Source organism: Salvelinus namaycush, chromosome 29 (assembly GCF_016432855.1).
Source record: "Salvelinus namaycush isolate Seneca chromosome 29, SaNama_1.0, whole genome shotgun sequence".
Taxonomy (NCBI): Eukaryota; Metazoa; Chordata; class Actinopteri; order Salmoniformes; family Salmonidae; genus Salvelinus; species Salvelinus namaycush.
In genome coordinates, this window is record NC_052335.1 from 16,315,133 (window position 1) to 16,332,102 (window position 16,970).

The window sequence follows — 16,970 nt, forward strand, 5'->3', positions numbered from 1 at the left end:
ATTTGGTGTTTATTGCATCTTGAAGACCTTCTATGCCTACACTGGTTTAAGGAGAACTCACTGAGTGATGCAAGGAAACAACAGAGAAACCTGACACTTTATAAACTGGTAGTGGGTAATAATCACTCAGACTATCTGCATTAACACACACATAATTAATCAGAGAATCTGGTATAAAATGAACCCTGAGACCAACCAGTGACACAGACTGATACACGCCAACAATTAAATAGACCTGTGATTCTGTGACCAGAATCACTGAGATCTTTCCAAATGTGTATCCGTCATAATTTTCTCCCATTACAACAACAAGGCCTTTAGTGTATGTTTTTACTTTGTATACCATTTTAGACACCTCTGCAATGCTTTGCTTTGTGAACCCTTTTGACTGTACAGCTCCCTGAATGGCGTTGTTATATAATTGCTCCTCAAATTAATTCATGACACCAACAACTTCAATGCTATGTGGAAACACTTGGCCGCTGCATAAGTAAGATTGGAGTAACTGGTGGCTCTCAGACAAGTTTTCTGGCACACTCCTTGAAGTAGGAGTGCTTGCTCTCAAACCTCGGTGTCCACAAACGAATGAGTTGCCCAAATGTAACAAGTAGTGATGCTTTGGTGCAAGAGCACACTACCCCACAAGCAAAACTGTAGTTCGCCACATTTCTATGTTTTTTTGCATGAGTAATGAATGCTTTAATATTTAGGAAAGAGAAATTGCAGGATTTACACCTGTACATTCCCAATAAAGCTACTTCCAGCTACCAGTCAGCCCGCAATATGAAAATTACACGACCCCAGCCACCAAATTGCATGCACACACCAAAAGAGCTACCAAGCTATATGCTACCATGCACCTCGTGCCAACCACACAATCTCCCCCCCAAAAATGTATAGACGACAAAGCTAAATAAAAAATCAGTCTGTGCCTGATGTTTCAGATATCATTAATTTAATGTTTCCTAATTAATGGTTGGATAAGGATATTTTCTGAAAGATTAGCAAAAGCACAAGGAAAATTCAACTCACGCGGGAAAATGCCACGACCATCGCCCTGAATAATGCTAGCAAGCTAACCACACAATCTGAAGAAAATGAAAATAAAAGATAACTTTAATATCCTGAAGGGCAAAATATCAGTCTGTGCCTGTTGTTGCTGAATTAATTAATTTAATGGACTAAGGATAACAAAAGCAGTGAGAATATTCCACTACACTTTTGCTAAATCACAGGCACCCCGAAACTGAATAGAGCTAATGCTAACCAGAGATATTTAGACTTAGATAAAGGTGTCCAAAGGAGTTCGCCATCTCGGAGCTATAGCTAACGTTAGCAAGCACCATTCCCCATCTGAGACACCTCTCATTCCAACTACAGAATCACCCCAAAAGTATACATCCCAAGGCAAAATGCCAGCCCATGCTTGCTGACAAACTAAAGATGCATTCGACATAGCTAAACTCTTGCTCCCTCCCTAGACGAACAGGAATTGTAACTTAAAAAATAATAATAATAATTCCGATTTGTATTATTGACAACGTGACAATCATTTTGAGAAATAAAACGTTATTATTGAAATGAAACTGTTCCATGAAAATGTGCATATGAAAATCATAACTGGCATGCAGATCGGTAGAAATTGTAAGATACATTTTAAGTTTCCCCAAACTTGAAACTCACAAAATGTAAACTCACACGCCGCCTAGGAATAGACCGTTGAGAACATAGCACACATTTCTTATACTGCATAATGACAACGTGTGCGTGTGTGTGTGTGTGTGTGTGTGTGTGTGTGTGTGTGTGTGTGTGTGTGAGAGAGAGAGAGAACGATAACAAGCGGAGTGTTGTATCTAAGATTGTGTCTATTAAACTGAGAACAAAAGGACAGCTATGTGAACCATTGCGGAGAAAAGTGCTCACCTTGTTCCAACACCAGTGGGTGGAAAGCACCACTTGCTGGGCCGCACCCAGCACTTTGTTGCTTGCTAGACTAGAGGGCTAGTACGCCTGTGTTTGACATGGGCAGAAGCAAGCCTCCGAGCCGAGGGAGAGAGAATGTCATGTTCCTTATTTGATATTGGTCCCATTCCCTTTTCGCCAAGAATTTTTTTTTACGAGCACTGCTCTAGATCACTTGATATCCACCACAAGAGGGAGAGAAGAGAAGAGGGCGCAAGAGAGAGGGGAGACCAACAGAGAGGGAGAGAGAGAGACCCGACTTAACTCAAACTAAACCGTTTATCCTACAGCAGAGCGTGTCTGACTCAAAACCCCTACAACTGACTAGATAAGAGCATACTGCTTAGAAAACAGAGCTGAGAGCTCTCCATGCAGGATGGGGCCCATATATAAATATCCCCCCAAAAATGTAATCTCCCCTACTTCAATTCTATTATCATTTATTTCAATAATGCAACAGAAAATTGTTTAATAGTTTTTTATTGCAACACAAATTCTTGCAGTTTTACCATCTGCACACCTCCAGCACCTGTACTTTCTGCGGCTATGCCTCTGAGAGATGATGGGCCTGAAAGACATGATTTCTAAACATGTCCCACCAGTACGTGGCAGTATAGAGAAGGCCCTGAGAGATGGGCTTGAGAGATTATGTCTGCAGTTAGACTCTATTGGAAACCTACTGACTCTTTCGAATCCAACTATGTTTGAGAATGAAGTATATCAGGTAATCTTACTTCTACGGACTTTAAGTTGTTTTTATAGTCCAGTGGTTTTACAGATTCAACCCGTCATCTTGAAAGACAGAGTCTGCGGATCCGTAGGTAACCGTCCCTTTCAGCCCTGTTCTGCCTGTCTCGCCACTGTCAAAAGTAGATTTTGTTAGCATTTTAGCTAACTCTAACCCTAACCCTTTTTCTAACCCTTAACCTAATTTTCATAACTTGCTACATTAATTCTCATAACCTACTGCGTAAATTCTAACCTGCTACGAAAAGTAAATTCTTACATTAAACCTGTCCTCCTGTATCTCATGGAAAGAGCTGTATCAAGTTGTTTGCAAGATTACATTGTTATTACACATTATGCTAATTAAATGTGTATAATCAGGGGAATTTTCCTTCTGCCGCAATAGTCTACTCCATATAGTCTAGTAGGCTAGTCCATAGTCCAATAGCCTGCGGCTGCGCTACTGTAGGCCAAATACAATCAGGGGTGAAATTGGATGAATCCCTCTGAGATCAACCTATCACCCTATCAGATCATCAGGCATTCGGCTTAAAACGTTACAATTTAGGCCTACATGCCAATTATTATTCCAATTACAGTCCAAAATGGTAAAGTCTTGTTATTTCAATCATATTAGACTCTCAGAACAAAATAACATTATTCCTAACTAAAAAAGAAAGAAGGTTTGTAATAGCAATGTATTTGAGAGCAGGAGAGCAAATGATCCGAATTGCAATTGTGACAAAATCTTAATCCTGCACACTAAAAAAATCTGGAATAGGTTATAGAGAGAATACATTGAATTCATGAAATAAAGCAGACTATTATTCGATAAGATTAAATAAGCATAATTAAATAGCAGTCTCTTTAATAGTCCACAAGGGGTCACACTTTAGAAAGGATTGGGACTTGTAGTGAGCTAAAGGAAAATTTGCACATAATGAAAATAAAAATGCTATGTTTTTTTTCTTTACACACATTGTTTTGAAAGATACCTTCTTATTGGCTGTTGGCTGATATGTCATTTGCTGTGTGACAAGGTGAGGATGTGATGATGAGATATTTACATGTATATGCCATGGCCTGCACTCTGGATACCGTATAATGAAATTAAAAAACAATTGATTGCCAATAGTTGAGTGTGAACTGCCTATATGGCAATGAAAATGACACACATAATACCATAATCTAAGTGTTTTGTTTGAAATTCCTGTCCATAGATGGTTTTGGGTACTTTTCCGTCCTTACTTGCTCCAAATCGTGTCCATCGTCGCCTTGGGTTTTGGGCGCACTTGGACCTTCCAATTTGTTGCGACGTTTAAGAATATGCTGGAGTAAAAATATCATCACCAAAACGACAATGACAATACACACTATTATTCCAATTAGACCACCTGCTGTCACAGTTGAGGGGCGCTGAGTTGGATATTTGACACTTGGTGTAATAAAATCAGATGGTGTCGTAAAGCCTGAACCCTCCGACAGTTCTCTCTCAACACATTTCCATCCGTCAACCAAGTCGAATTCCTCATAGCAAGAACACATATGACCTCCATACGTATTTGTGCAATTATGTTCGCAGTAACCATTATCACATTCATTAATGTCCATGCAAAATCTAATTTCATTTCTTACATCGATCAGGTAACCCTCGGGACAGTTGCATTGATGTGGATCATTTGGGTCACATTCTGCAAGACACTCTTCGAAAGGACAATGACGTTGACATTTGTTAGGGTCTTTTCTCGTTGCAATATATCCTTCAAAACAGGAGCAATTATAACTGCCCAATGTATTTTCGCAAATATGCTCGCATGGTCCATCCATGTAGCACTCATCGTCGTCAATACATACGTCATTCATCATTTTGAATCCATTTTGGCATCTGCATTTAAATCCACCAATATTGTTGACACACTCATAGTTCTGTCCCGGGCACTGACTATCATCGAAACAATCATCAATATCTTTGCACTTCTTCCCATCTTCTGCCAGTGCGTACCCATGGTGACACATGCAGGCGATGGAGCTGTCATTTTTCTGGTAGCAAACGTGTGCACACCCGAAATGAAGGCAGGGATCGTTTTGCACAACAACACATGTAAATTTATTGTCATGCAGAATTTTTCCAGGTGGGCAGATGCATACAGGTTGTTGATTAATCGATAAGCACTCATCCTCACAACCACCTTTCAATACATCGCAAGTCCATGGTGCTTGCATCCACTGTTCAGAGAGACAGATATACTTGGAATCAAAGGGGTTGACCGTTGCAGTGCTTCCCATAGGCAATACCAGTAGGTCATCTCCCTCGAATCCAAATGTAGTCTCATATAGTACGGATTCCTCGCTTTTTATGTCAATACGTTTGCAGACACTTGGGAAATTATACTCACAAAGGTATCCGTCTATTTCCGTGTCGCATGATTGTTCTGTCCAATTCAAGTCGATTTTGGACACCGAGACACATTTTGAAGAGCAGACATTGTCAATGACCCCCCAGTTTTGAAAGTCTGTTGAATTATCTCCCGTTATCCATCTGTACCCCCGCAAATCAGAGGCACTGTCGGGACATTGTCCACTCGGTAACCGCAAACCAATCCAGTAATCTCCTGTAATACCGATTAAAATCGAAATTATGTATTGTGATTCCGAAGATCGCACTGTCATTAATTGTCCATTATTGCTCTCACAATGTTTTTGAGCCGTTGCAAAATCGACTGGATCCTGGAAAACAGCAAAACAATGATTCCCCTCGCAGTATGCATTATGTTTGGCTTCTCCCACTCTCATCAAGAATGTTAGAGTAACAAACACCATCACTATTAGGTCCCTCATTTTTAAAACTCAGTTGTTACAACTTTCTAATTAGGCCTACAACTCTTGCGCGTATTAGAAGTCAATGTAGGCTATAGCCTAGTTTAGACTGTTTATTCTGCTGAAAGTTCACGCTTATAAAAGGCTCGCTCCATGTTTGCGCTCTGGTCACGGAAGGAAGTTCCTCCTTAGAAGGAAGCTCGTTTTCAGCTGCTTACTTAATCCCCTTCCCAAAACGTTATCTCTCCCACTGCGACGGTGTACATCACTATAGCCTATATTTCGAAAAACGCGAGTGGGCGCAAATATTAGCCAACATTTGGCACATAAACAAATGTCTACACTAGTAAACTACAAACATGAAATACACGTTGGTAGATAACCTCTACAATTGAAAAGGCCAATATTTCAACAAATTAGGATATAGTTCAATTTATTTGTAGAAGCCTAATACATGTTATTGCTTCCCCCGCCTCTCTCTCGCGCGCTCTGTCTCTCTCTGGTAGCTCAGATGGCACATTCAAGTTATTTTGGGATACATTTTAGAACCCCTTCCAGAAATGGGCACCATGAGAACAGAACCAAGGCTCTTAAAATGTCAATCAGCAGTAGAAACGATTAAAAAAAGGCATCCCCGCCCCTGTTTTGGTAAAAAGCTGAATGCAGGACTGACAGTCCATGATATCAAAATTATAGTTATAACCATGTTTTGAGGCTATATAGTGTTTGCTTACATTTACTTTGATTACAAACATTGAAGTAAAGAAAGTTTAGGTCTATATTTTGGGTTCTGATGGGGTACTAAGTCATATTATTCAAGAATCAATGGGTTCATATAAAACATTCATTAGTCAAAAAATTAATGTAGCAATTACTGATTGCCCCTTTAAGGTGATTTACACTAATATGGTTTCAGGTATTTGCATGAAATTCGATTAGACCTTTTAAGTTACAAATACATAACTATGCCTCCAATACAGAAGGAATGAACATTTTGACAGTATAGGCCGTCACACACACACACACACACACACACACACACACACACACACACACACACACACACACACACACACACACACACACACACACACACACACACACACACACACACACAGCCTTACTCCAAAGACCCATTATAGTTTTTACACTGATATAATTCATGGCCTATATTCAACTTGTTGGCACAAATAAAAGTGGAAGTGGAGCAAGCAGATACTTCCATGCATGGCTGCTTAATTGACCATTTGCTAAACAGTAGGCTGTTATTTGCTTTTGCTACATTTCAATAACGAGTTTCAGTGAGTAAATAACAAGAATAATCTCAAAGAAGTTACATAATAATTTATTATGTTTTCTTTTATAATCATTTGATAGGATATATATATATATATTGCAAGTTAGCCTATAGGCTTACTTTGTTACTGGCTTTGTTCACTTGTGAGATTGGTTAGATTTCTTTGTGATGAGGTGAGCAATTTCTGATATATGCTTATTAAAACTGTATGAAATAAAAACATTACAAGTTCAAACCAGCTGATTCTCCTTTGCAGACGTGTAAACAAGGAATGACAATGAAAATGGCAAAATTATCCAACAACATATTAATTGTCATATTATAAAATGTCTGTCAAATGACAATTTTTGGTACTTATCCGTTGAGACTTGCTGCAAATCGGGACTACCAACGCCTTGGCTTTCGAAAGCAATGTCTAAATTACCTCGACGTTTCAGTATAAGGTGAATAAGTACAACCATCACCAAAATAACAACGACAATACATACTAACATTCCAAGAAGACCTCCCGCCTTTACAGTGAAAGGGCGCTCAGTTGGATGCTTGGCATTTGGTGTATATGGTGTCGTAAAACCTGAACCCTCCGATGTTTCTCTGTCAACACAATCATATTCACCAACCAAGTCGAATCCCTCGTCACAAGAACACAGGTAACCTCCATAAGTATTTGTGCAATTATGGTGGCAGTAAGAATCCATCTCACATTCATCTATGTCGACACAAATTGACGACCCATTTCTGTCATCGAGTAAGTAACCTATTGGACAGTAGCATTGATATGTTTTACTACGATCACATTCGGTGGGACACTCTTCTGCTAAACAAAGCAATTGACACCTGTTGGTGTCTTCTGTCATTGAAATGAATCCATCAAAACAGGAACAAATGTAACTGCCTATCGTGTTCGTGCATTCGTGGTCACATGGACCCATGAAGCATTCATCCACATCGACGCATATGTCATATTCCAACTCATATCCCTTCTGGCATTTGCATTCAAATCCACCAAGAGTAGGCCTATTGACACATTCCATGTTTTGTCCCTGGCACTGTCTATCCTCGACACAATAATCAATGTCTTTGCACTCCTTCCCATCTTCTGCAAGTGCGTACCCATGGTGACACATGCAAGCGTAGCTGTCATCTTTTTTCTGGCAGAGATGCGCGCACCCTGAGTTATGGCAGAGGTCATTTAGCGCATATTCACATGTGACGTTGTTGTCCTGGAGAGTTTTTCCAGGTGGACAGGTGCATACAGGTTCATGGTTAACTGAGGAACAGTCATGCGAACAGCCACCATTAAATACCTCGCAATTCCATGGTGCTTGTATCCACTGTTCAAAGTGACATATATATTTCGATCCGAGGGATTTGAGCGTTGCAATGGTTCCCAGGGGTAATACCAGTAGGTTGTCTCCCTTGAACCCCAATGGGTTGTCGTACAGAACGGATTCGTCCCCTTTTACCATGACATGTTGGCAAGGACTGTCAAGTTTATATTCACAAATAAATCCATCTATTTTACTGTTGCATGGCTGTTCCTTCCATTCAAAGTCGTATTTTGATACTGAAATGCATTTTGAAGAGCAGACATCATCAAAGCGTCCCCAGTTCTGGAACTCCGTTTCATTATCTCCAGTTATCCACCTGTACCCTCGTAAACCCAACGCTTGGTCGGGGCATTGCCCGCTCGGTAGCTGCAAACCAATCCAATAATTTCCAGTATGGATACCGAGTAATATTAAAAGGATGCTATGCGATATCAAAGATCGCACTGTCATTAAATGTCCATTATGCCCATTATTATCCTCACAATGTTTTTGTGCCGTTCCAAAGTCGACTTGGTCCTGGAAAACCGCAAAACACTGCTTCTCGATGCAGTATCCGCCACGAGGGGCTTCTCCCTTGACTCTCAAAAGGAATGTTAACGCAACGAGTATTCCTACAGTATCCCTCATTTTTTTAACAATAGCCTACGCCTCCAATCAAATATAACAATTTCGCATCTAATTTAGAGATGTAGGCTACTCGGCTCCTCTGCTTATAAAGCACGGTTTGATAAGTAGAATGGAACGTTAAGACTGCTGATAACTGCCATTTATAAAAGCCTCCCTCCATGTTTTCGATTGATCAAGGAAGGAAGTTCCTTTTTGGATGGCGTAGTTGCTGACTAAGAACAAACAAGTTCTCTCTTAACCTGTAGTTGGGCAGGCTGCAACCTGGACTCAGGGGTAGATTTAACATAGTAAAAGTAAATGTATTAACGCTCAAATTTGTATGATATGTTACGTTTTGTATTGTACGTCTTCATTTGTGAATATCCATTATCCATTTTGTAAGAATTACAATTTGTATGATATGTTACGAAGTACAATTTGTACAATATCTTACGAATTTCAATTCATACAATGTCTTACGAAATTGCAAAATGTATAATATGTTATGAATTCCAATTTGTTGTGGCAAAAGTTAGCTAGGTTGCTAACGCTAATGTTAGCTAGGTTGCTAACGTTAGGCTAGGGGTTAATGTTAGGGTTAGGAGTTAGGTTAAATGGTTGAGGTTAGGGGAAGGGTTAGCTAACATGGTAAGTAGTTGCAAAGTAACAAAAAAGTAGTAAGTAGTTGCAAAGTTAATAATTAGATCGAATGCTTAGGTTGTCCGTGATGAGATGTTCGGGTTATACGGCCACCTGTCCACCTCAGCCAACCACCCTACTTTCGTTTTTTGGCCTTAAGTAATCTTATGTAACCATACCAAACTTAACCTACTGTATCATACTAATATGAATGTCCCGATTTTACTATTACTTTGTTACGTCTAGTCTATGAGACCAGGCGGGCCCATCATCCCGTATTACTAGTGCCATCGTGTCACTGACGCATGCGCCCACACACAGCCCCCCCCCCCCCCCCCCCCCCATTGATATTTGTAGTAGGCTATAGTCCAATAATCAAATTGCTAAATGTAAGGCCTAAAATTTAAGTTAAAAATATATTTAAATCATTGCAAAATCCAAAAACGTAGATAACGTAGATCTTTCCGTGTTTGCTGCTTAATTTGCTCCCTTTTCTAGTATTTACAGGTCTATCTCGCATGAGTATGCCTCACATTCTGAGCTATTTTAGGATTCATTTTAGAACCCCTGTATATCCACAAGTAGACATCCTGAAGACAGACACCATCTTCATGAGGTCATTTAAAGACAATATGTTTTAAGATATATTAGAATACATGAATTATTATGTTATTACATAGGCTATGCCGAATATTTAGAGGCAACCAAGATAATATCTGGGTCTCTCTGTTTGTCCAGAGGTGGTAGCCTAGGAGGAGTAGGAACATGATCACTCAGGGGGAGATTGAATCATGAGTGGCACAAATGCACCACAGGAAGTGGAAGGTGGGCTTACTTCCTCTAAACCCACCCCACAATTTATGTTACTAGATAGAGATTGCATGTTATTTCAGCGCTCCCATATTTCCTTTAATAAAATGGGTGGAGTGAGAGAAATGGGGAATGGAGTGGAAGTGGGTGTGGTTTTGTTCATGCAACGGAAACAAAACCTGTCCAACCCTCATATTTGATTAGTCCTACTGATTGGTATGCTGTCACGATGAAGTCCACTATGTAGGCTACATTGTATGATAGGTAGTGCCATTTGTAGATTATTGTTGGCTGCTTGATATACCTGGAAAAAATGTCATGTCTCTTTGGCATATTTATTTAAAACTTACAAGGGGAAACTTCAAGATGTGTCTGCAGACTGTTTATTTTTGGAACCAAAGATATCCAGAACGGAAGAAACCTTGCCTGTTCTTTCCAACACTTATGTTTGTATAGCCACATTCTGACAGAGACAGCTTTGTTGGTGCCACCAACAACATATCCGAAGCCTATCATTGAGTAAACAATACCTCAAAGGGGCCCACTTCTTTGAGTCCACTGCAAGACAAGTCTTTCATATGGGATGGAGGAAATGGGAGGTCTTCCCCTGCAGCGTGTAGCCGGGGATAAGGAGAAAGGGGAAAGGTATTTACCGATGACCTTCCCAGTATCAAACCCCCGGGAGTGATTTCTCTCTGAGTCAGCATTGTCGGAAGATGCCAGCCATATCCTGTGATGGCTACTCCCAACCAACTCTACATTGATGATAACTTTTATGAAAATGGCCGAAATGACCTTGAATAAGATTCACTCATGTTGTCGTAATGGAAAACTATAGACTGTGGAGAATGATGGAAGACACTTATTAAATCATATGTAAACATGTCATATTTTGAATATTTTCCTATGTTTAAATGTTACCATTTTGGCAGAATTTTGTCAAAAGCATTGCATGTTATGAGCTGCAATCTGCAATCTGCAATCTGCTCATAACTTGCATAGCAATGTAATTTGAGACAGTGATTATGATCCCACATACATGTAGGCTACTGTCACGTTCGTTCTCCTCCTCGTCTGAGGAGGAGCATGGATCGGACCAAAACGCAGAGTGATATGAATACATCTTCCTTTATTGGAGATGAAGACAAAACGAACACTATACAAACTAATAAAAAAAAACAATAAACCACGAACGTGACGCTACAAACGAAAGTGCACACACAGCTACTAACGTTAGACATAGACAATTCCCCACAAACACCTAAAGCCTATGGCTGCCTTAAATATGGCTCCCAATCAGAGACAACAATAAACAGCTGTCTCTGATTGAGAACCAAATCAGGCAACCATAGACTTTCCTAAACACCTACACTGAACACTACCCCATACCTACTACAAAACCCCCTAAACAATACACACACCCTAAACTAGACAAAACACACAAACATCCCCCATGTCACACCCTGACCTAACTAAACTAATAAAGAAAATCAATATAACAGAGGCCAGGGTGTGACAGTACCCCCCCCCCCCAAAGGTGCGGACTCCGGCCGCAAAACCTGACACAGAAGGGGAGGGTCCGGGTGGGCCTTCCTATGGTGGCGGCTCGGGTGCGGGACGTGGACCCCCCTCCACCATAGTCACTAACCGCTTTGGTGGCGCCTTTGGAACGGCGAGTCCCGGACTGAATACCATCCCAGAGGGCGCCACTGGACGGAGGGGCAGCTCCGGACTGAGGGGCAGCTCCGGACTGAGGGGCAGCTCCGGACTGAGGGGCAGCTCCGGACTGAGGGGGAGCTCATGACTGTGGGGGAGCTCATGACTGTAGGGCAGCTCATGACTGTAGGGCAGCTCATGACTGGAGGGCAGCTCATGACTGGAGGGCAGCTCATGACTGGGAGGTGGCTCTGGCGGATCCTGGCTGACTGACGGCTCTGGCGGATCCTGGCTGACTGACGGCTCTGGCGGATCCTGGCTGGCTGACGGATCCTGGCTGGCTGGCTCTGGCGGATCCTGGCTGGCTGGCTCTGGCGGATCCTGGCTGGCTGGCTCTGGCGGATCCTGGCTGGCTGGCTCTGGCGGATCCTGGCTGGCTGGCTCTGGCGGATCCTGGCTCGCTGACGGCTCTGGCGGATCCTGGCTCGCTGACGGCTCTGGCTGGTCATGGCTCGCTGACGGCTCTGGCTGGTCATGGCTCGCTGACGGCTCTGGCTGGTCATGGCTCGCTGACGGCTCTGGCTGGTCATGGCTCGCTGACGGCTCTGGCTGGTCATGGCTCGCTGACGGCTCTGGCTGATCCTGTCTGGCGGAAGGCTCTGGCTGATCCTGTCTGGCGGAAGGCTCTGGCTGATCCTGTCTGGCGGAAGGCTCTGGCTGATCCTGTCTGGCGGAAGGCTTTGGCTGCTCCTGTCTGGCGGAAGGCTCTAGCGGCTCCTGTCTGGCGGACGGCTCTGAAGGCTCATGGCAGACGGGCGGCTTTGCAGGCTCAGTACAGACGGGCGGCTTTGAAGGCTCAGTACAGACGGGCAGTTCATGCGGCGCTTGGCAGACGGACAGTTCAGACGGCGTTGGGCAGACGGGCAGTTCAGGCGCCGTTGGGCAGACGGGCAGTTCAGGCGCCGTTGGGCAGACGGGGAGTTCAGGCGCCGTTGGACAGACGGCAGACTCTGGCCGGCTGAGACGCACTGTAGGCCTGATGCGTGGTACCGGAACTGGAGGTACCGGGCTAAGGACACGCACCTTCAGGCTAGTGCGGGGAGCAGGAACAGGGCACACTGAGTTCTCGAGGCGCACTATAGGACTGGTGCGTGGTACCGGGACTGGTGGTACCGGGCTGAGGGCACGCACCTCAGGGCGAGTGCGAGGAGAAGGATCAGTGCGTACAGGGCTCTGGAGATGCACATGAGGCTTTGTGCGTGGTGCCGGAACTGGTGGTACCGGACTGGAGACACGCATCTCAAGGCTAGTGCGGGGCGCAGGAACAGGGCACACTGAGTTCTCGAGGCGCACTATAGGACTGGTGCGTGGTACCGGGACTGGTGGTACCGGGCTGAGGGCACGCACCTCAGGGCGAGTGCGGGGAGAAGGATCAGTGCGTACAGGGCTCTGGAGACGCACATGAGGCTTGATGCGTGGTGCCGGAACTGGTGGTACCGGGCTGGGGACACGCACCTGAAGGCTAGTGCGGGGAGAAGGAACAGGGCATACTGGACCCTGGAGACGCACATTAGGCCTAGTGCGTGGTGCCGGTACTGGTGGTACCGGGCTGGAGACACGCATCTCAGGACTAGTGCGGGGAGCAGCAACAGGACGCACAGGACTCTGGAGACGCACAGGAGGCTTGGTGCGTGGTGCCGGTACTGGTGGTAATGGGCTGGAGACACGCACCATAGGGCTAGTGCGTGGAGGAGGAACAGGACTCTGGAGACGCACAGGAGGCTTGGTGCGTGGTGCCGGTACTGGTGGTGATGGACTGGAGACACGCACCATAGGGCTAGTGCGTGGAGGAGGAACAGTGCGTACAAGGCTCTGAAGACGCACATTAGACCTAGTGCGTGGTGCCGGAACTGGTGGTACCGGGCTGGGGACACGCATCTCAGGATGAGTGCAAGAAGCAGGAACAGGACACACCGGGTTGTAAAGATGTACTGGAGACCTGGTGTGTATAGCCGGCATCAAATCTTCCGGAACTTTAACACAAGTTTCAGGCTGAGTACGAGGAACTGACACAGGTGGCATCGGACAGCTAACACGCTCCTCAGGGAGAATGCCATGCATACTCTGCCAAATCAACAGCTCTCTCTCTTCACTCTCCTCCAATTTCGTCAACAACTCCTCGAATGTCTCATAATCTCCCCTTCGTTCACTCTCCTCCAATCTGTCCAATAAATCCTCGACAATCTCAGACTCACCCCTCAACTTCGCCGACTGCTCCAAATGCCCCTCCCCAATAATTTTTTGGGGATGTCTCTTGGGCTTCCTACCGTTTCGCCGTGCTGCCTCCATTCGCCGGTATCCCTCCTCGCACTGCGCCAGAGAATCCCAGGCGGGCTCCGGCACTCTCTTAGGGTCGATCGCCCATCTGTCGATCTCTTCCCACGTAGTGTAGCCCAGATCCTTCTCCTGTTTCCGTGCTGCCTCCTCATACCGCCGCCTCTCGGCTTTAGCTGCCTCCAGCTCTTCACGAGGGCGGCGATATTCTCCATGTTGAGCCCATGGCCCTTTACCGTCCAGTATTTCCTCCCATGTCCAGAAATCCTGTGTAGGTGGGTCCTGTTGTTTTCTCCCGTTACACCGCTGCTTGATCCTTTGTTGGTGGGGAATTCTGTCACGTTCGTTCTCCTCCTCGTCTGAGGAGGAGCATGGATCGGACCAAAACGCAGAGTGATATGAATACATCTTCCTTTATTGGAGATGAAGACAAAACGAACACTATACAAACTAATAAAAAAAAAACAATAAACCACGAACGTGACGCTACAAACGAAAGTGCACACACAGCTACTAACGTTAGACATAGACAATTCCCCACAAACACCTAAAGCCTAGGGCTGCCTTAAATATGGCTCCCAATCAGAGACAACAATAAACAGCTGTCTCTGATTGAGAACCAAATCAGGCAACCATAGACTTTCCTAAACACCTACACTGAACACTACCCCATACCTACTACAAAACCCCCTAAACAATACACACACCCTAAACTAGACAAAACACACAAACATCCCCCATGTCACACCCTGACCTAACTAAACTAATAAAGAAAATCAATATAACAGAGGCCAGGGTGTGTCAGCTACAAGGAAGTTCCATTTCTATTTGCCATGTGTAATAAAGAAATTAGAAATCTTACTCACTCACATATATTATCTTGGAAGTGCCAAACCCAGCAACCATGTAATCTGATTCTAGTGTATACAATTCCGCTCAATTTAATTTGGCATTCCTCAGGCTATTGCTAGTGACCCAACCCAGCCATTCATATTTTGGTATTCTGTCTGCCACGGCCAACCTTACTTTCTTTTGTCAACCCTTTCTGCTTCATCCTAAGGAATTGACTGTTAGGATATTGTGTTTCGCCGCCTGAGACACACATAATCGCAGTGTAAATAATGGTCGATCCACCGCATCAATGGCAGGAAAGGGCTTCACGGGACTCTTAAGCCTTGTTCACACTGGCAGTTTGAAGTGACACTCATAGGTGGTTTGAAATCAGATATAAATCTGATTCCTGGCCATGCTACTTGGTCAAATATGACCAAAATATGACCAAATATGATTTATTTTCCCCCAAGTGGTTTGTAGACTGTTATTTGGCATATCTTGTTGCTTGCTAGTTACTCTGTTGACAGTGTGAAGAGAACATGTGGTAACTAACTAGCTTGTTAATTGTTTACAAACAAATTAGTGAATGTGCTAGCAAGCTAAACAGCTACCTAGCTAGCTAGTTGACTGCTGTGGCTAGCCAAAAATGCCTTATTTTGAAAGTTGATTATCCTTTGAGGCTTTTTAAGTGTTAAAAGTGTTTAAAAACATTTTTTGTTGATTTCACATTGAATTCACGTTAGTTGACAACTCAACCAAATGTAAATCAAAACTAGAGGTTGAACTGACGTCTGTGTCCAGTGGGTCTCTGTGACACTTTATTTGCTGGAATCTGGTTAATTTAATTCAGAGGGCCTGCTGAATAAAGCAAGATTATTAGCAGGCTGTCTGTGTTGGCAGCGTGGTCTGACTTGATTCTAAGAGATGTGCTTGTGTTGGAATGTGTGTTCACACACAGTACTTTAGGGCCTCTCCAACAGGCGATCACACACAGACTCTTGCTATTGCCAGCATTCGCTTACTACTGAGAAAAGAACGGAGTGGTTTGGACGCATTGTAATAATCTGTTTCCAGCAATTGTGTTGTGCCACTCAGTACATGCAAAGAAAAGGGCTATTTAATCAGGTTGACAGAACTCCAGAGACAGGAAAACAAACTCTGACATGTCATAGCCTCTGCTTTATCATATCCTATCTAAACAGACTACTGGTAGTTGCAGGCAAACCCATGTACTCATAGCTTGGAAAGTGGTGTCGGTAGACAAGTAGATATGTCAGAATGAGCTACAAATAATTTAGTTTGCGGTCTTTTGCTGACTCACGCATTTCATTTAAGAATTTCCAGACTTTTAAGAGAGAAATGCATTGTAATCTCGTTTACCAGCCTCTCTGAAGGACTTTAACTTGCAACCTTAAATCAATGATTACTTGGTTCAAAGCAGAGTCACATCATTGTCATGTTTTTCTTTAGTCATTACTAGAACCCTGACCAGGAATCGCCTATAACTAGGGCCCTAACAAGTTTTTGGATAGGCAATTCTTTCCCCCAAGATACTATTTCCCTAGACATGACTAATTCCTCATTAAAGCAAATATTTCTCCTTTCTCCTTCTTCCTACACACCGTTTCCATCCCCATGATCATGGGGAGCAGGAACAACCCTATGGTTCTCAACATCTCCCCTCTGTGAAAAATAAGCCTTCCCGAGAGTTGGCAACTCTGGCACGATGACAGGAATGTTATGAACTTGTGACAATCCCTGTTACAAGAACAGCCACTTCTGGCTGGGCCTCAGCTGGACCATGCACAACTCTTCAACTCTCAAGTCGGAGATGAGGGGTACTCATAGTCCAAACAGCACATAACTTCAGAGGCTAGAAAGTCAACACAAACACAAGGACTCATTTGTTTTCACCTACTGGGAATTACATCACATTTAAAGAGGCTGAATTACATGGT

General features: G+C 43.7%; 2 protein-coding genes across 2 annotated transcripts; both read right to left on the reverse strand.

Annotated features, from left to right (window-relative positions):
• Positions 1 to 2,426: 2,426 nt before the first annotated feature.
• On the reverse strand, positions 2,427 to 5,671 carry LOC120024577 (thrombomodulin-like). The gene has a single exon (XM_038968862.1). It carries the CDS (start codon positions 5,524 to 5,526, stop codon positions 3,877 to 3,879), a length of 1,650 nt encoding a protein of 549 aa, XP_038824790.1. The 5' UTR covers positions 5,527 to 5,671; the 3' UTR covers positions 2,427 to 3,876.
• Positions 5,672 to 6,840: 1,169 nt separating this feature from the next.
• Positions 6,841 to 8,921, reverse strand: LOC120024578 (thrombomodulin-like). The gene has a single exon (XM_038968863.1). The coding sequence runs from the start codon at positions 8,758 to 8,760 to the stop codon at positions 7,117 to 7,119; it is 1,644 nt and encodes a 547-aa protein (XP_038824791.1). The 5' UTR covers positions 8,761 to 8,921; the 3' UTR covers positions 6,841 to 7,116.
• Positions 8,922 to 16,970: the final 8,049 nt, after the last annotated feature.